The sequence below is a fragment of the Setaria italica genome, chromosome VI (genome assembly GCF_000263155.2).
Source record: "Setaria italica strain Yugu1 chromosome VI, Setaria_italica_v2.0, whole genome shotgun sequence".
Classification (NCBI taxonomy): domain Eukaryota; kingdom Viridiplantae; phylum Streptophyta; class Magnoliopsida; order Poales; family Poaceae; genus Setaria; species Setaria italica.
The window spans coordinates 32,909,828-32,930,182 of record NC_028455.1 but is presented as its reverse complement, the minus strand read 5'-3'; the positions used below and the strand labels follow the sequence as shown (position 1 = coordinate 32,930,182).

The window sequence follows — 20,355 nt, the reverse complement described above, 5'->3', positions numbered from 1 at the left end:
TAAATCCACCATGAAATATGCCTTCGTAGTGCATTCATTTGGCACTGTAGATGTTAATATATTTTTCTACAAATTTGATCAAAGTTAGAGAAGTTTGACTTAGACAAAACTAGAACCACCTACATTTTGGAACGAAAGGTATAACAAGTAATTCAACAGTAGAGTTAAATATGAATCTGAGTGGTAGAATCTTAAATCTAGAACATGTTCTCTATTGAAAATTATCATGTGATTATCCCAAAAGAAATTGACTGTACAAGCATGGAGATTTGCTAAAGGCGGAAGGACATCATATAGAATATATAAGTTTTAAAAAACCGAACTACCAATGTCTATATCTGAGCGCGGGTAAAATATAAATACAAATGACTATTGTAAAATAAATTTCAGTCTCTATACGATAGTATACTTATGCACCAATGACTATCTTGGTGATGAAAAATCTAATTTCATGTACAACAATTAATGGGTGAAAAACATAATCATCAGTATATCCCCTACCCATTAGTTGGAGACTACAATTAACCTGCAGCAATATGTCAACAATCAACCTAGTACTAATGTCCATGTTGCATCAAATTTACCAAAAGGGTGGTGTGCTAATTCAGTTTCAAGACGGCATTAGTAGTTAGGAAGAACATAGTCAACATTCTCATCAGCACACTCCTAGAACAAATAGCATAACAATAAAAAAGAACTAGGAAAATAGAAGTCTAGGACCTTACCGGTATCAACGAATTCATGCATCAAATGTTGAAGTTGGTTCTAGGGTCGCACCTACGGCGATTAAGAGGAAATAATTTTTTAGTATATTGGCAGGAATAAAATTAATTGGAGTTCCATGTTCATATGAAGATACGGTATAGAAACCATTTTCAAAACTAGGTACAATGTTGGTAAGAAACTATGAAGCTTTGATGACAATGTGGTACCGATAAACACTACCCACATTGTATTTACCCAAATCATATGTGAGTGACTTATTGTATCCCTACACAACAGCATAATTATTATAATTTGCTGCTTGGCAAAGGCATAGTAGATTAGCAGCATTTTATCTTACCTTGTTTGATGAGTGTGAACATCAAAGGATTTGGAGAGCGAATTTATCTCGTTCTTGGTCTCACAATGTTCTTTGCATAGCTGCATATTAGTAATATTAAAAGTAGAAGAATTAAAACAGCAAACAAATAACACATATACATTGCTGCATATCAACAAATACCCCTTCCATCCCAAATTATGGAGGAACAAACAACACATGTCCCATATTGCTTGTTGAAATATGCAATGTATACTTGGAACATTCTAAAAGATTGTGGAGATCTCAAGAGACTAACTTTGTCATGTATAAGGATAAGATCATGACAAGGTAAGAAGGTTCTAGAAAATTGGAGAGAATGTATGAGTCATAGTTGCCATGCTTCATGGTGAAGTCTAGAATACTCTAGAACTAGATATTTTACCATGGTAGAAATATAAGAAACTAGATAAGGATGAGGAGGGTTTTAGAGTTAGGATGTTTTGTATGGAAGAGTGTGAAAGTTGTCACATGACAACACCACAATGATCATGAGCACCTAGAAATAGAGGTGCTCCCCTCCCTTCTAGCCATACCATGACATAAGAGGTCTCAAGTAGGAGATTGCAAGGTAACCCTGTAGTGTAGTGGTTCATGGTAGGATAGCCACACAAAGAGTGTGCAAGTGAATCTTGTATCAAATTGAGTAGTAAATAAAGATTTGAGTGTCCTTGTAGAGAGTTGGTCTCCCACATTGGTGTCAGTACGAAAGTTTTCTCGAAGTAGTGTGGGTAAGGGTTTACAAAAGAAGTGATAGCACACTATTTTGGTGCCACTTCTAGGAAGTCGGTGTCAAGTTCGGGGCACCGATTTCTCAATATTGCTGCATATGAATCTAGAAAAGCAAAAAAAGAATAGTAATTTGGGATGGAGGGACTATCAAACAAAGACGAAATAAGCACAAGTAGAAGAATTTAAGTGACAAATAAAAGCAGGTACTGGCTTTTCATGTCCTTCTTAATTTGAGCCAAAGCTTTATCAACTTTGTTCTTGATTCTTGTGATTTCTTCTAGCATAATTAAATAAATAGGAAAGTCAAGAACAAAAACAATTAAAATAACAAACAAACAACAGGAAATAAGAACTAGTAGAAGAATTTAAATGACAAATAAAAGCACACTTTCAGATTTAGTTTGTTGAGCTCATTTTTCATATACTTCTTAAGATCCGCTACAGCTTTATCAACTTTGTGATCCACTTTAAGCACCTCTTTCTCAATCTTAGCATTTGATTCAATGAGCTCAATTTTCTTTAGAAAGGACAACAGTTAGTTTGCAATTATTAACGCCATATTGGGTTAGGTAACCATGAAGTTAAGATATCATATTTGAATGAACGGGATGGAACACTCGGAAGAAGACCCATCACAAAGTCTTCTCAAAGGGATCTGAATAAACAATGGGACCAATTTTAGTAGAAAAACAACATATAAAACAATCTATGTGGGATGAGTCACATCACAGTAATAAACATGCAGATTCTCTGATAGTTACATTGAAGCCTAAGATTACATCACAGATAGACATCATCACATCTCAAATCTAAGATATATATCCATGGAGTAGAAGAATCTCATAAGAAGAATAGAGACTACAAACCTAGAAAAATTGTATGAACGTCAACACAACTATAACATTAAACCAAGACAATTTTGTTTTTGTCTACATAAAAAAGATCAACAGAAGGTGCAGTTCATCAAGAGGCTTAAGGCCATCAATCCACCTACCTTACATGAATGGCTAATTGTTGAAGCAATTTTAGCCTCATCTATAGATCTACCAAGTTTCGGACACACGCACACACATGCACACGCACACGCACATAAACCCTCGACCCATGTCATTGCATCTAAGGTTGAGAAAAAGAACCGCAGGCCAGCCACCCAAGGTTCAATTGTTGCATCATTGAAACCAACAGACAGTGAGACACCATTTTTTATAACCAAAGTTTAATCATTGGTTGGTAGCACCAACAACTGGGTGACTTACCATCACATTACAAGATTTGGACAAGAATAACCTATATTTGAATAGAAGGCTCATGGGCAAGTTTAAAGCAGCCATGGATGCAATGCAAATCAAGGAGCTGAAATACATGATGAGATAGTTCAATTCCTCAAACAAGCAATAGAACCCAACTTTTGCAAGGATGGACGGATTTGTGCACAATGGAATGGGAAGATCTCTTCATGACCTGCCAATTCTCAGCACTGCCAACAGTGATATCAGATCATTTACATCACTCAGATGGCTTCAGATTTAAACATTTCTGAATTCAAATGTGTAGATCCAAAGAAACAGTGCTGCAAACATTGCGAAAGACTAGTCCACAGAAATGATTCCTTTTGAATTCTACAGTTTGATGACGAAACAGCTAAGGCACTCAACAAATAGGGTAGAATGAGGATTGCAAATACCAATTTACAGCTCGTGATAGCAAATGAAGTGATATGGAGATTAGATGTTGTGCAGTAGCAAAGACAACTCCCATTGCAGGAGATCACCTTGAGGGCCAACATGAGGATAAAAATTCTAGGACTAGATGCTATAAATAATAAGGTGAAGCAAAACAAAGATCTAAACTGAAGGAGAAGATGTATGAACATCAGATGCCGACACTAAATAAGTTATTCAACGTGAAACTATGAAATCTCACATACAACAAAAATATTTATTGGAAGTAATGGAATGTTTCATTTTGGGGCGGAAATGGAGGGAATGGTCGTGCAACATCTTAGCTAATTTGCAAAATGGTAACCTGGGAAACCCAATCAAAGGTGCATGAGAAACAATGCAGGAACACCCTCTCTCTAATCTCTATTGATTTTTTATCATTGCAACTCACCACTTTCAGTGAATTTTACAGAGACGAATTCTGCCAAAATTACATTAAAAAAACTAAAACACGACCACAAGGCCCCTGCAGACAAATAGAACGTATAACCACAAAAAAATCCAACAGATACGTTACTAAATACGAATACTGAGATTGCATCAGGCCAAAATACAATACATGCGGCCTATCGTGGGTCCTAACGTCACAACAAAATCCAATACATGCACGCTATCGCAAGTTCTCATCACGCAACTACTCGTACGGCACACATGAATCACATTTAAACTCGAAATCAAAGGCTGCACTGGATGTGGAGAGAGAGAGAGAGAGACCTTTGGTGCCGAAAGCCTTGGACCCATAGGTCAGCACCTTCCTCGCCTAGAACGTCGCCATCGCTGTCGCTCCGGAAAACCCTAGGCGATGCAGCTTGATGGTTCAATTCGGTGACTCGTGAGTCGGGGCCCTTGCCTCGCAGCTTCCTTTCCCCCTCGCCAAGATGCCAACTCGCCTCGATGAAAACAATTTTGTAGTCCTACCCTTTCAATAAGTGTAAATTTGTGGACATTGTATTATTCGTGTTAATATATAGAGAGAGATATACAATTTCCTTCCCTTTTCTCTTTCTAGCCCATGTAGGCCTCATGGCCCATTTGGCCCATACATTGTATATGTGTAACCCTAGTCAATGCAATGGATAATGTTCTGCTCATTCTTCCCTAACATGGTAACAGAGCCACGGCTCTCCATGCCGCTGGAGCTTCTTGCTCCACCCGCCGGCGAGTGAGGTGCACTCCCCTGACGCACCTCCCTCCCAAATCCTCTACGCCAGTTGGGGCAGCGCCTCTCTGCTCTCTCCTTTGCGCCGCTGGTTGAGGCAGTGTCCCTCCTCGTTCTTCTCTGTGCTGCTGGTTGTGGCGGCGCCCCTTCCCCTCTTCTCTGCGCTGCTGGTTGAGGCGGCGCCCCTCCCCTTCTTCTGCGTTGCCAGCTGAGGCTTCGCACCTTCTCTTGGTCCAAACGGCATCAGGTGTGTTCATGCTGCTGTGCCTCCTGCTGCTACCATGGGATCCTCCCCTCTCCTTCCAGCACCCTTGCGCCCATCTTCTTCGGTGCACCTGTCATGGATGTGAAGCTCAATGGCTCCAATTACAGAGATTGGGCCTTCTCTCTCAAGATGCTGCTACGATCTATTGGCCTTTACTCCCATCTCACTGATAATCCACCAGCAACTACAACTGCTAATGATAAAGAGGTCAAAGCTTGGAGCCTTGAAGACGACCGTGTGATGGCAACTATCTGCATGAGTATTGATCTGAGCATTCGCTCCTATCTTGAGGATCACAATACTACAAAAGCAATGTGGGACTACCTGAAAGGTCGCTATCAACAAAGTAGCTCAGCTCTTCGCTATTCACTTCGCCAGAATCTTCATCATCTCCAGTAACAGGACATGTCAATTGAAGAATATTACATTGCCTTCACGAAGCTATCACCCAGCTTGACTCCATGGTACCCAAGTGTTCTTCCTCATGCACGACTTGTGCTCCATCTTGGACTTATGATCAGCAAAATACTATGTTTGACTTTGTCATGGGACTGCGGTCTGAGTTTGAACCTATTCGAGTTCAGCTTTTGGGGAGAACTACACTTCCTACACTGGCCGAGGCATTATCTGCTCTCATGGCTGAGGAGACGCGTCTTAAGACGATGTCTGCAATTTCACCGGTGTCTCAACATTCAGTGCTTGCTACTCCTTCTATGTCTGTTCAAGTTGCAGCAGCGGCCACCTCTCAAAAGACTTCTTGCAGCCACTGTGGCAGGACTAATCATCCTGATGTGCGGTGCTTCAAGAAGTATCCTCACCTTCTAGTTGAAATGAGAAAGCGTGCTAGCTCCCGCCGTGGAACACCTACACCTTCATCCAGCACACAAGCAGCAGCAGTACCTCAGTTCCCATAAGATATCTCTGTTTCTCCACAAAATTCCTCTCCTGACATGATTCCATCTCTTCCTTCTAACTCCACTGACCTTACACATATCCCAACAGCACCTCATAATCCAACACTTCCACCTATGTTGTCCAGTCCACCATCACAACCACCACCTTCATCTGTTACTCCTTTTCCTTTTCACTATCATCGTCGTTCACATGTTCATTCTCCTACCTCCAGCCCTACCTTAGATGATCCTTCCTCTCTTGTAAACACACCACCTTCTTCACCACCTTATAACCTTAGGGATCGTTCTACTCTTCCTGTCCCTCATAGATATGGATTTCCCAAAGTTGGTGCTATTTGTGAGCCTTCCTCTTATCAGAAAGCTGTTAACATCCCTATTTGGCAAGATGCCATATCGGCTAAACTTCTTGCTTTACAATGCACGAATACCTGGGAGGTTGTTCCATTGCCTCATGGTGTCAATCCCATCACCTGCAAGTGGGTATACAAGGTTAAGACCAAAGCTGATGGCTCTATTGAGAGGTACAAAGCTCGTCTTGTTGCTCGGGGTTTCCAACAGTCCTATGGTCATGATTATGAGGAAACTTTTGCTCCCATTGCTCATATGACTACGGTTCGTACTCTTATTGCTGTAGCTGCCACTCGTTCATGGACCATCTCCCAAATGGATGTTAAGAATGCCTTTCTTCATAGCGATCTGCAAGAGGATGTTTCTATACATCCGCCACCGGGGGTTGAGCTTCCTCCTGGATATATTTGTCATCTTCAGTCTGCTCTTTATGGCCTCAAGCAAGCACCACGTGCTTGGTTTGAGCGGTTCAGTTTAGTTGTCACTGCTGCTGGTTTCACTCCTAGCAACCATGATCCCGCTCTATTTGTTCACACCTCTCCGCGTGGCCGCACTTTAATTCTACTTTATATTGATGATATGTTGATCACTGGAGATGATCAAGAGTATATTGCTTTTGTTAAAGAGCACCTATGTGACCAGTTCATGATGCCTAACTTGGGCTCTCTAAGCTACTTTCTAGGCATTAAGATTGATTCAACTGCTGCTGGCTACTATCTCTCTCAGTCCAAATATATTCAAGACCTATTTGCTCGTTTTGGTCTCACAGATGCTCAGAGTGCTGCAACGCCTATGGAACTTCATCTTCACTTGAAGTCATCGGATGGTTCTACTCTTGCTGATCCGACAAGGTACCGCCATCTTGTTGGTAGTCTTGTCTACCTCACTGCTACCGGACCGGATATTGCCTATGCCGTTCACATTTTGAGTCAATTTGTGAGCGCACCTACCACAGTTCACTATGCTCATTTACTTCGGGTTCTTCGGTACCTGCGGGGGACAATCTCCCATCGACTCTTTTATGCCGCATCAAGTCAACCCATGCTTCATACTTATTCTGATGCTACTTGGGCCAGTGATCATGTTGATCGTCAATCTATTACTGGTTACTGTATTTTCCTTAGTGGCTCGCCAATTGCATGGAAGTCCAAGCGACAAACTGCAGTTTCTCGATATAGTGCTGAAGCTGAACTAAGAGCTCTTGCCACAATAACTGCAGAAATTATTTGGCTTCGTTGGCTGTTGGCTGATTTTGGGGTTACTTATGCTGACCCTACCATTCTCCGCTGTGACAACACTAGTGCTATTCAAATTGCCAACAATCTAGTCAAGCATGAGCTCACAAAGCATATTGGTGTTGATGCCTCCTTCATACGATCTCATTGCCAACAGTCCACTGTTGATCTTCAATACACGCCCTTTGAACTTCAGCTTGCTGATTTCTTCACCAAGGCTCAGACTAGGGATCAACATCAGTTTCATATACTCAAACTAAGTGTGTCTGATTCACATACTTCTCAGCCACCTTTAGTTTGAGGGGGGTGTTAATATATATAGAGAGAGATAAGTTTCTTTCCCTTTTCTCTTTCTGGCCCATGTAGGCCTCATGGCCCATTTGACCCATACATTCTATATGTGTAACCCTAGTCAATGCGATGGATAATGTTTTGATCATTCTTCCCTAACAATTGGTAACATCGCTTCTCACCTGGGGGTTCTTTTGAAATGATTGCACGCAATCTAGTTCCCGGGGTTCCTTTTGAAATGATTGAATCGGAGGCTGGAAACGGAAAATGATGCAACTTGTTTGTTTTAATAAATTGTAAAAAAACATCCATAAATCATGAGTTTTTTTAATGTACATGTGTATCCTAATTCTATTAATCCAAAAGCACCTGCATCATGTTTTATGAGTTTTCACATTCTTCTTGTTTTCATTGACCAGGCAATATAATTATGTGCAGTGGCCTTTAAATCACCTAAGTCGTCCCACGCAGGTAAACATGTTCCTACAGATAAACAACCTTATAGTTTGTCTTATTTAATGTCACACGATAATTTTTATGTGGAGGAGATAGAGTGAGATGCGAGAAAAATTATTATTTCCCTCCACGCTCCCGATTCCCAAACCCACGTCTTTCTGCATGTCGTTGCCCCGCGCATATCCGCCTGATCTGGCAGCAGGAGCTCCTGAAGAGCCCACGCTACGCCGGATCGAGGAACCCCAACGGCGGGGTGGACGCTGCTGGCGGTCGCGCGGGCGTTGTGGCAGCGGGGCTAGGTGCCGCAAGCGGAGGGCATGCGAGCTGCGAGGCGACGGCGCCTGACGGCCACACGGGCAGCGGGGCGGTCTGCACCTCGGCGAGGCCGCCGCTCGCATCAGCGACCGTCGCCGCCTCTTCCCTCAAAGCCACGCCCGTGGAAGCGAGCCGACGCTCCCCGCTCGAGCTCCGTGCACCAGGAAGATGCACATGGGTGAGGCTGACGAATGGCGGCTCGAGATAGCCAGTGGCGTGCGCCGAGACCAAGCGGTCGCGACAGTGGCCGTTGCGGGCGGCTCGACCTCGCCACGGGAGTGCTCTGCAGAGCTGGGATCTGGCAGTCGCGACGGCCACTGCGGCCCATAAGAAGGGGCGATGGCAAAGGCAAACCTCGCTGCTTGAGCCATCCTCCGGCGCCGCCCTGACGGAGGCCCACCGAGCCCCGCGGTGATGGCTGGAGGCAATGTAGAGGGAAGCGGCAATGTCGGATCCGGTCGGCAACAGCGGAAACGCGCCGAGCTTCGGAAAGTGCTGCACCGTCCAGAGGCACCACGCAGTGGACCAGCGCACGGTGAAGAGGGGTCGCACACCCGCCCCACGCGCCTGGGGCCTGGCGGCGCGCACGGCCGGGTCGCGACGCGGCTGGCGGCGCAAGAGGACGGGTCGCGACTCGCGAGGCACGCCGAGGGGTACGGCAAGGAGGTCGCGGCGTACTGGGCCGTCGACGTCAGCGAAGGTGACGGCCCGAGGGTCGACGGAGGGTCGGGGGCGGGGATGGGTCGGCGTTCGTGGACTCGAGGACGCTCATTGTGGCCATGGACTGGAGCGACAAGAAGGCCATGGGGGACCTCGCCATCGCCGGACATGTATGTGCGCTTCTTGGTTCATCTCTTGTTTGACCATTGTTAATCCCTTGTTATTTAGAGGCATCCTTTTGGCTTGACGACTCGAAGAAAAAGCTTGATTTTATTTCTGAATTGTGAATTTCTGATGCGAGCAGGCTCGAGCACTGCTAGAGTGGCACAATACGGCGAAATTTTGTGGAGCTTGTGGAGTAAAGGCTGTTCCTAAGCCAGAAGGCGTAAGCAGTGCAACAATGAGTCCTGCAATTGTTACAGTTATTACAGGCTCATGAATTACATCTCAAGCTGTCTAAGTGTTATTTTGGGACATGTCATCAGTAAAGAGGGAGTAGCAAATAATCCCTCCAAGGTGGAGATTATTAAGAGATGGCCTGTTCCTAGTTCTGCAAAGGATGTTAGAAGCTTCTTGGGGATGGCTGGTTATTATAGGAGGTTTGTGAAAGGATTTGGTGTGATTAGAAAAACCTCCGACCAATTTGTTAGAATGAAAAGGGGCAACAGTTTTTTTGGACTTCTGAAACTCAGGATTCATTTTTGGCTCTGAAGGAAGCTTTAGTATCAGCACCTGTTCTAGCTCTACCCAATCTTGCCAAACCTTTTGTGATCTTGTTGTAATACAGCTCCAGTGACAAGGGAATTGGACCTGTATTACAACAAGATGGCCATCCTATAGCTTTCATCAGCAGGGCTTTTGGACCTAGAAATCAGGGTCTGTCTGTGTATGAAAAAGAATGCTTAGCAATTTTATTTTCTGTGGATCAGTGGAGAGCATATTTGCAACATGCTGAATTTATACTGAGAACAGATCATAAAAGCCTAATAGACCTAGAAAATCAGAGGCTGTCCACTCCGATCCTTGGCAACAAAAAGCACTAACAAAGCTTCTAGGATTGCAGTTCAAGATTCAATATAAGAAATTGCTAGAAAATAAAGCTACTGGTGCTTTTATCAAGGTGGCCTGACATGCAAACTTGCAAACTAGTGTGGCTGAACAAGTGGTGATGGGATACCAAAGTGAAGAACAGTCAAAGTCTTTTTTGGTTGAATTAGTGCTGGGTACAATTAAGGACAACTATTCTTTAACTAATGGGGTGATCAGATTCAAAGGAAGAATTTGGTTGGGCAGTAATGAAGCTTTACAACATAAAATTCTATTAGCTCTTCATGCTAGTGCCTTGGGAGATCAATCTGGTTTCCAGTTACATACACAAGAGTTAAAGCAATCTTTGTTTGGTCCCAGGTGAATAAAAATGTGCACTCTTTTGTTGATCAATGCCAGGTTTGTCCGCAGGCAAAACCAGAAAGAACCAAGTATTCTGGACTATCGATGCCACTGCCTGTACCTGAACATGCTTGGCAAGTGGTCTCGATGGACTTTATAGAAGGTTTGCCTACTTCAAAACACTAAAACTGCATATTAGTGGTAGTAGATAAATTCTCCAAATATGCCCACTTCTCCAACTATCACGCCCATTTACAACTTTCACTGTGGCACAAACATATATGCAGAACATCTATAAATTACATGGTCTACCTCTAGCAATCATTTTTGATAGAGATTGTATTTTCACAAGTAACTTATGGCAAGAGCTGTTTAAACTAGCTAGTACACAGTTACAAATGAGTAGTGCTTATCACCCCAAACTGATGGACAAACTGAGAGGTTTAATCAATGTTTAGAAGCTTATTTCAGAAGTTTTGTCCATAGTGGTCCTAAGTAGTGGGCTAATTGGTTGCACCTTGCTGAGTATTGGTATAATACTTGTCACTATTCTTCTTTGGGAACATCACCATATGAGGTCTGTATGGGCATTCTCCCAAACATTTTGGTGTAGAATCTGTAGAATGTGCAGTACCTGACTTGCAGGAATTGTTGAGTGAACGTCACAAGATGACTGGCTTAGTCTGAATGCACTTACAAAGAGCTCAACAGCGCATGAAAAACCAGGCCGGCAAAAAGAGAACTGAAAGAACATTCTCAGTTGGAGATCCGGTTTTTCTCAAGTTATAACCATATGTGCAGTCTTTAGTAGCTGCAAGAGCAAATTACAAGTTAGCTTTCCGATACTTTGGGCCATACAAGGTAGTGAACAAGATCAATGAGGTGGCACATGAACTGCAGTTACTAGACAACAGTTCAGTGCACCCGGTGTTCCATGTTTCACAACTCAAGCCAGCGGTGGGAGCTAAAGCACAGGTCAGTCCTGAATTCCTGAACCTAAGCTTAGCTTTCAATTTCTTGTTGCTGTTTTGGACCATCGTCTTTGTACTCGAGATGGAAAATTAATACCTCAAATCTTGGTGCATTGGTCTGGTTGGCCGACGTTAATGGCGACCTGGGAGGATAAACACATGATCAAGGAGAAGTTTCCTCATGCACCAGCTTGGGGACAAGCTGTTTTTCAAGGGGAAGGGGATGTCAGAGCATACCTGACGGCAAGATTGCAGGAAGCGGGAAGGCATCAATTGCTACCGGGCCAGCGCGGTGAGGAGTTCGGCCCGGGAAGCCCAACCTGAAGTATACCGGTGATGAATGGGTTAGGGCGTCAGTGGCCCATGTGAGCAGCCAGACTAGATAACGATGAGGGAGTGGAGAAGCAAGGACTTGGCTATCGAGCTGTAGGATGTTGTCCTGGTTGTTGGTGGCGAACAGGAGGCAACGATGGCGGCGAATCGAAGGCGTTGGTGGCGGTGAACTCTACATTTGTTCGTTGTTGATACTAGTATCCCACACACTGTCCTAGCTATATCGTGTTGCTTACAGAGAAGGAAGTGGGAGTTGAGGGAAGCTGATGTTGCACGGTGGAGCTGGAGCGTGACCCGATGGCTTGGGTTTTTAAGGAGGTTTCTACCCGCCTTACATAGTCGCGGGTAGGGTTACAAATTTGCTTCGAATCTAATTGCAATCGGTTACAGGAAAACAAAACTGAGCTTTAGTACAAGTTATACGTATTTAAACGATCCTATTTCTATCTCTATCTTTTCGTGTCGATGCTTCACCTTGCTCCCCACTTCCCCGTCTACCATTCGGACGAGCCGTACCACCCCTTGCAGGGAGACAAGTCCATCTGAGTGGTACCGGGGCCAAATCTCCATAGGAAATGTGAGGGTCATGAATCATGATCCATTACCACGTACGCTGGACGCGAGCACGGCGGCATAAACGGCGATGCAGCGGCGAGGTCTGCTATCCTGCAACGACGTGGAGGAGGTGGCGCGAGCACGGGCTGCACGGCGGCATAGACGGCGACGAGCCGACGACCAAAAGTGACACGCGGAGCAGGTTATACGTGGGCCAGGGCAGCAGGCCTCGCAATTGACTGGTTGACCATGCTGGACTGCGTTGGGCCCCGTGGTAGTGATCCGAGGTGGATTTCGGTGGGTCCCGGATGTCAGACGGGGAGATCGGAGCTGATGGCGTGGATTTCCCTCACAACTTTATCCACACGAAAAGGAGCGGTGGGTGGGGGAGGCAGTTCGGAGCTGATGGCGCAATGGAGCACCGCGGCGAGCCTAGACCGATGGATTGGTCCACGGCGCTGCGGCTCGCCGCCGCCGCCGCAACCGTGGCAGGCGCCGGTGCCGACCGTGCCGCCGCCGCGGCCCGCGAAGTGGAAGGGCAGGATCGGCTGCGCGTCCGTACCAAGGGAGCTCAGCGCCGCCGCGGAGGCGGAGCAGACCGCGCGGCCGCTGGTCGACGGGGACACTGAGGTTAGATTAGTAATCTTGCACATTTCTAGCTGCACGGCGTGGTGCCATACAGAGCTCGTGCCTGCCATTATCGTAAGCTGATGCTTCTTCTTTCATCTTTTTTTTTTTTGGGAAAACTTCTTCTTGCATCTTGGTGTCTTGTCCCAAGGAAGAAGGTGTAGTGTGCGAAGCCTGCAGCGGCGCGGGGTGGCTGCTCTGCGACTTCTGCAAGGGGAAGAAGAACAACGTCAAGTCCGAGGGTACCCGGGTGTACCGCCGCTGCCCGACCTGCAAAGCCGTACGCGACTGTTTTCTCTGCTGCAGGCTTGTTCATTCAGACCACTCCCGGCATCCCTTTTCTGAATCCTGATGAACGTATTGCGTCGCTGCAGGCGGGTTTCATCCTGTGCCCGAGATGCAGGGTGTACAAGTGCATCACCTTCCCGGAGAGCAACGAGTCGTGACGGGCTCTGAGCGGCTACCGGGGTATCTGATCATGTTGGACATTTTCGCTGCCTTACTTTTTTCTTCCTGATGACTGCGTTGTGGATCATCTTTCAACCGTACAGCATTCTCCGTAGTCTGTACACACATGTTCTGAATTCTCTGTAGTCTGTACACACATGTTCTGAATGTCAGGCCACTGCTGTTCTCCTAGCTTGGTCTTTTCGAATTATCAGTATGCAGAACATGATATGATCTTTCGTAGGAGAATGATGCGTGTCCATCTTTCGTCCATTGTACTGCTATTGATTTGAGTCCATTTGACTCCGTCTGTTGGCCTTCACTTGTATTTTTTTTTGGTAGCGATAATTCTCTACGACTCTACCGTACGACGGAACTTGGGTTGTGTGCGGTCGCAGAAACCGGAAATAATTCCATTTTCGAACTTGTTCATTTGCTCATCTCGGTAGTCTCAATCACTCAAACATTTAGATAGATTGAATGTGTACAAAAGGCTAAGAAAATAAAAATTAATCCGAGTTACATGAATGGTTTAGCATTCACCCTATACTCTATTAAGGACTGGGTAAAAAAGCGAAGCCAAAAGAGCCAAACAAAAGAAAACTACTTTGGCTGTGTCCTCTCTACAGGCTCAGTAGAAAATTACAAGTATGTATAACATCTCCTCGCACCACAGGACACCACGGCTGCTGGGACTGCCTCGAGCTCCTAATTCCTTTCCACCTCAGGATTTGAATAGCATTGGCAGTTGCAGCAACTGCAGCAGCTTGTGCGACGAAAAAATGATGGTTTGTTGCTAAATATATAGAGCCAGAAAAGGGTACTACAAGCAAACAGCCACATAGTGGTGTTCTCATATTTCTTCGGAGCTACAATAAGCCTGCAGACAAGGATGAAACAAATAAACCTTCAAACTTTAGACCCTATTTGTTTGAGCTTCCTGATAGCTTCTCAGCGTGAAAAGCCAGAAGCTCAAATAAACAACGATTTTCTTGCATAGCTTCCGAAAAGCTGGAAGCCTAAAAAGAGTTTTATAGAAAACAACTCAGTTTTATGAGCTTTTCGTAGCTTTTTGACCTCAGAAAGCTAAACACATCTTCTGAAAGCTAATGTTGTCTTTTCGGAAGCAAAAAGCCAGCAGAAGCTTTTCAGAAAAGCTCAAAAGCTGCAGCTCAAATAAACATGCCCTATTTATATTATGTTGCCAAGTTCAAAATAGAGTTACTGGCTTTTATTTGCAAAAAGTTGAAGCAAAACAATAACAAATAAAATCTGGTAACATGCAAACATTTCGAATACAAGTTGGTGCTATAGCCACGCCTCCATATGCTTCGGATTCAGAATGGTCTGGTTGTTAATGTTAAGGTAGATTAGGATTAATTTTCATCTCCATCTCGATGATCCCTTAAGACCCTAATCACCATGTATTCTACATAAATAGCTCATGCGGCCCAATAGTCAATACACATCAATCCATAATTCACATCGTAAGTAACATCCAAAACTCTCATGGTAACGTTACAAATTTTCTTCATCAATTTTCCGCAGAACGTTGAAGTTTATGGAGCCCATAATCATAATGTTTTTTAAAAAAGACCAATATCAGAAATAATGGTAATGGTCCAATGTATATGTTAAGATTTCACTTTTGCTTAACTTAAAATCAAACAGCAACAATAAAACCTTTAGTCCCAATCAATTTGATGCAGCCCAGAAATGGAACACATCAACAGGATCAATCCAAATTCCAGCCAACAAAACAAGAACAACAACAACATGGATGACAGGATATGCGCAAGCGCATTTAATTTAATAAAGGAAACAAAAGAAGCAGAAAGCTACATTCGTACAGAAAAGTAAGCATGGTTTTCATCCAATTGATCCATTCATCCAACATCCATCGAGAGATAACTGATAAGTACTTACGTTGCTCCAGTATATTCTCCGTGTTGCGTTTTAGCTTGAGATGAAGGTTGCTTGTTGGTTGCACTAGATGAAAAAGTTCGCCTCGCTCCTCCAACACAATCTAATAATGACTCCCTGCAATAGATGTTGATAAAGCGCATTTCACATGGTGGCCATCTCGTTCTAGCACCAGCTGAGAGCATGTGAATGTGTTGAATTACCTTGTAGCCTGCATTGGGCAAGAATCTAGTCAGAACATGCACTTGGGATAGATATTTATTTCCCAAGTCTAGAAAGAATAATTCTGATGTAATCTTTGCCAAGCTAGCTATCTAACATCCTAAATTATCAAAGATGTATGGCAGGATGTACTGAAGCAAGGAGCATAAAACAAATCAAAGAAAACGGGAGAAGCAACCGAAGTTTTTTTTCCCCTTAAAAAACAGGTTCAAACATGCAATTGTGCCGTACATTGCTACATTACAACCCCAACCCCAACCCCCCCCCCCCCCCCAAAAAAAAAAAAAAATTGCACCCTAGCTATGGTAACCATCAAATCCCTGCCTTCCCTTTTCTTTAATTTTTAGATGAGGAGCAGCCTTTGCTTATACTTTAACTCTGCCCTAAATCTGGTAAGTGTCAAGAAAGTAAACATGGGCCTGTACGGAAGTCGGATCCATAATCGAAGTAGCTATATATCTTTGGAATTTGGAGCTAAATTTCCCCCGAGCTTGTTTGGAATGCAGGTATGGAAAACGGAAGAATGGTAGAAAACGCGGGAATAAGATGTAGCCTAAAGTGAAAAACTACGGGAATCTGGAGTTTGTACGTACCGGAACCGGAACAGTGCGGGTGATTGGAGCGGCGGCCCTAGCAGAACCAGCGCCGAGGTGGGCTGCCGATCTACACGTGCCGGAGGAGACCTTCTGGAACAACAAGCGGCCGGCCATCTCCGATCGGTGGATGGAACAAGACGAGACGAACTCGCAGGCCAATCGAGTTACTTGGAACCAACAGAACAAGACGGAAGGCCGCAAGTACGGGCAGCTCGTTTGGTTGGAGGTAATTGATTTTAAACATGAACATTAAAATTCTCAAGTTTATTTGGTAGGCACGGGAGTTTTAATAGGATGAGGAATGGAAGTTTAGAGGAGCTAACTCCCACCAATCACTTTTCAGGGGGAGAGGTGGAAATTGGGTGGAAGTTTATTTTAAATGCAAGATGGATGCATCTACATTATTAATCATTACATTATTAATCATGACTTAAGATATAATTTTCTCCCTCTAAACCCTTATACTAAACAAGAGATATGAAGTCTCACTTAAATTTCTACAGTTAATTCCTAAAAAACAAACAAGAAATGGGACTAAAAATTATGAAATTATATTCATAAGTGGATTCCATCCTCCAACTCCCGCTACTGATTCCCATGGGCGTTTAGTTGCCAAACGCACCCAGAGAGATTTGGATAGGCTTCGTTTGTCAGGGTACGCCTTGATCTTGGCTTCTTGCCTATCTAAATGAGGTTATTTCGTTTTATGCCCTCCCGGAGTCCGAAGGGTGACAATATGAAAAAGAATGCCATCCAAAAGGGTCGAATTGAGAATTATACATGCAAAAGGGAGGCAGATTCTCCGGATCGCGATGACCGCTGACGCTGCGATCGATGTCACCACAGACGACGAACGCGTGACGACTAAGGATCGGAGCAGCTCGATCTGCTCGCCATGGTCGTCCATCGACAATGATCCGAGGAGGATTCACGTGGGGTAGGGTGTAAAAGAGCGGGAGCACTTCTCCTGCCAAATGATCAATTTTTCAGGAAGCATACTCTACACATTTACCATTACTTAATTACCAGGCAATACTCTCCTAACTCTGTCGCGACGAACATATCAGAGAACCACCAGCTTTACATACGCATAAACCACCGACACCAGCAAAACCCAACAGTTTCTATGGCATGCTAGAGAGAACTATACCCTGTATACTCTTTACCACTGTACCAGACCTCTTTCAAGCATCTGGATGCAACACGAGGACGATGGAAGAGTAGCTGAGCATAGGGTAGAGGTTGGAGTTGAGGAAATGGGAGAAGTGGTTGATGGTGAGTGCCCGGTCCGGCAGGTCATCGGCGAGGAAGTCATACGGTGCAGCCTTGCCTGTGTCCACCACTGGCTCCCATCGGAACCCCGGGCGCTCTGGAAGTCCGACAACCACCGGCAGGTGGCTGGTGTTGAAGGCCACGTAGATTTCACCTTTGGTTTCATCCTTCTGCGGTGAGAGATACAAGAGACGTCATGGGTTAGTTTCCTTTGGAAATATTTCATTGATCTACTTAATGGTAGAAAATAATGATTTTTGAAATAAGTGTGCTGATGTGCGGTGTGTTATTTCCGTACCATGGAGAAGGCAACGAATCGGCTCCCCTCCGACCAGTCAGGCTTCCCAGGCTGATGACCATGCCAATGCAACTGTTCTGAAGTTGGGAAGTCCTCAAGGCCAAGAGATTCGCATTCCCTGTAGCGCACATCAAAAGAAATGAATAGGCAACATGAGATGAGACAAAGAATCTCAATCCATTTAGCCAACAGAGGCCTCATCATTAGTTCCACACAAAAACTGTTCAGTGGAAAGAGTATTTACTTGCGGAATTTGGTCATGAGGCGGCAGAATCTGTACAAGTCAGAGGATTGCTCTTCCTTCTTATCCCAACGGAAGTAATTGACCTGCATAGCAACAATAACAAGATGGAGAATTGCAAGAATGTCAAGGAAATTAATTAGAATAATATATAATAGCATTGCACTGACATAATGGTCATGGCAGTATGTATTGTTGTTCCCTCCCTTTGTATGACCATATTCATCGCCCATGTAGAACATCGGAACTCCCTAAAAATTTGGAAAATGAAAACAATTTAGAAGGCAGGAAGCCGGAAAGAGGACTCAGAATTAAAATATGTAAGCTCAGGACCACTTCAACCTTACTCCTAGAAGCATGTATGAATAAAAACTGAAACCTTGTCTGGCATATGATGTAGATGGTGACCAATTATTTACAGATCCAACATTATCAAATCTTTCTGTTAAAGTAACTTAATTTTCCTATGTACGAAGATATGATTTAGATGGTGACCAACTAATTGGATGCTTGATACAGCATGGCATATTCTTTTGAAAAGCACAGCTTTTATGGTAATTAGTCACATAACCTAGTAACCCTTATTAGTTGGCTGAGCACCACAAGGATTGAACCATTGACACACTTTCCGGTAAATCACTGATTGCAAATGCAATCTTTACACTGAATAATAGGCACTTGCAAACACAAGCCATAGGAAGTTTAAAGATCAGACAATAATTCTTACTTGAGAAACCATTAGACAAACAAAGAAATTGCGCATTTGCCTCTTCCTCAATCTCCTGACTGATAGGCTTGCAAATTCTCCTTCCTGCATTATTCAAATGATAAAATTGTAAATGTGATGCACTATACCGAGATGATTCTGCATACACTTGCCACATGAATTTAACTGGAAGTGAAATACATTGTTTGAAACAATTTTACATAGCATAGATATCTAACCATGCATAAGGTAGAGCATAGTTCATCAAATTCTAATGATTTTACGAACATGTTTCCCCACTAGCATCAGTGACCAACCTAGCTTGAACACATTTACTGCTTATGCAATATACAAGGTGAATTGTCTCTACAAACCATGGCATGTGGTAGGCGAAACCAACATATGGCTTGGCCATGGAGAAAACCATCACAAGGTTATTTGCCAGAAATTTGACTGCAGAGAAACAAGTTACAAGAGACACAAAAGCATGAGATTTCTGAATTACCTCCCCACAATTCCAGCTAAGATTATGATTTTCCCCATCTCTGTTGTCCTCACCATTTGACAAGTTGTACTTGTTATTGTATGTCACCAAATCAGCCAGTGTAAACCCATCATGGGCACATACAAAGTTGACACTGTGCCAAGGCTTCCTCCCACCTGACTGATGATAAAAAAGCAAGCTATTGTGAATTTCACAATTTCATTATTACTAGACAAAGCGAAGCATTCAGCACTTTACAATTAATGTCTTCCCTCCAATATACATGAACATAGTAATACATCATTCAGTGTCACTTCTTCTCATCCAGTAAAAAAATAAATGCATTCCTTTTTTGAACAAAAGCAGGAGCACAGCTGACCCATTTAAGAAGGAAGCAAGACTGTTTTACATGAAAAAATAAATAAATATATGGCTAGTCACCCAAAGAAAGGCACGACATCCTTACTTGCAGGTTGGATACTAAAGGTTATACTAATGCAAAGAATGTGGAACTTTTGTAATGCTTGTAGGTAAAAATATATACTATTATCATATTTTGCATACCTGTTCCACCACCCAGTATTTTCAAAAGATTCTGTTCAGATCATTTAGCACTATTCTCACTGATGGGTACCCATGCTACATTGCTACATACCTGGTATAATTGTGGACTTCCACAGAGACATTCAGCAAAAGCACCAGCAAATCCATCTGTGCCTTTAATGAACTGGCGCACGGTATCACGATACTGAGAAAACAACAACACAAATCAGTACTTTGGTGAAATAACTGCAGAGAAGGACGAGAAATTCAGTAAATGTTGGATTAGCTGAAGATGAATGCAAATGACTATATATACATTCTCAAAATTTCATCAGAATCATGCCCTGCTAAAAACAAACAAACACTTAATAATGTTGTCAGGAAGGCTCTTGTCTAAAACATGCATTTCGGTAACCATTATAATGTTACCTTTCTTAGATATTTAACATTCTTTTCATATGAAATTTTAGTTAAACAAATGCTGTTTTTTTTTTGGGGTGGGGGGGGGGGGGGGGGGGGGGGGAATCCTGTTCCGGTTTGGACTGACCCATTTCCCTGAAAGATTGGTGAC

The 20,355-nt window shown here is 43.7% G+C and overlaps 2 protein-coding genes across 2 annotated transcripts in view; one reads left to right on the top strand and one right to left on the bottom strand.

Moving 5' to 3' along the window:
- Positions 1–12,790: 12,790 nt before the first annotated feature.
- Positions 12,791–13,817, top strand: LOC101764649 (protein PHOTOSYSTEM I ASSEMBLY 2, chloroplastic). Its single transcript, XM_004973863.3, has 3 exons — positions 12,791–13,055; positions 13,204–13,332; positions 13,427–13,817. Exons 1-3 carry the CDS (start codon positions 12,831–12,833, stop codon positions 13,496–13,498), a joined length of 426 nt encoding a protein of 141 aa, XP_004973920.1. The 5' UTR covers positions 12,791–12,830; the 3' UTR covers positions 13,499–13,817.
- A 3,361-nt stretch (positions 13,818–17,178) lies between these two features.
- LOC101764238 (isoamylase 1, chloroplastic) overlaps positions 17,179–20,355 on the bottom strand; it is a 7,639-nt gene continuing 4,462 nt past the window's right edge. The window contains exons 12-18 of the mRNA XM_004973862.3: positions 19,897–19,989; positions 19,263–19,421; positions 18,779–18,862; positions 18,222–18,302; positions 18,055–18,137; positions 17,811–17,928; positions 17,179–17,682 (exon numbers count right to left, since the gene is read on the bottom strand). Coding sequence (XP_004973919.1) covers positions 17,425–17,682; positions 17,811–17,928; positions 18,055–18,137; positions 18,222–18,302; positions 18,779–18,862; positions 19,263–19,421; positions 19,897–19,989 — 876 coding nt within the window. The 3' untranslated portion in view covers positions 17,179–17,424. The remainder of the gene's footprint in view (positions 17,683–17,810; positions 17,929–18,054; positions 18,138–18,221; positions 18,303–18,778; positions 18,863–19,262; positions 19,422–19,896; positions 19,990–20,355) is intronic.

Excerpts from the sequence above, each read along its gene's own strand:
- LOC101764649 (XM_004973863.3), top strand. The coding sequence starts at position 12,831 with ATGGCGCAATGGAGCACCGCGGCGAGCCTAGACCGATGGATTGGTCCA. Across the intron at positions 13,056-13,203 it reads TGGTCGACGGGGACACTGAG|GAAGAAGGTGTAGTGTGCGA; the intron begins GTTAGATTAGTA and ends TCTTGTCCCAAG. Across the intron at positions 13,333-13,426 it reads GCTGCCCGACCTGCAAAGCC|GCGGGTTTCATCCTGTGCCC; the intron begins GTACGCGACTGT and ends GCGTCGCTGCAG.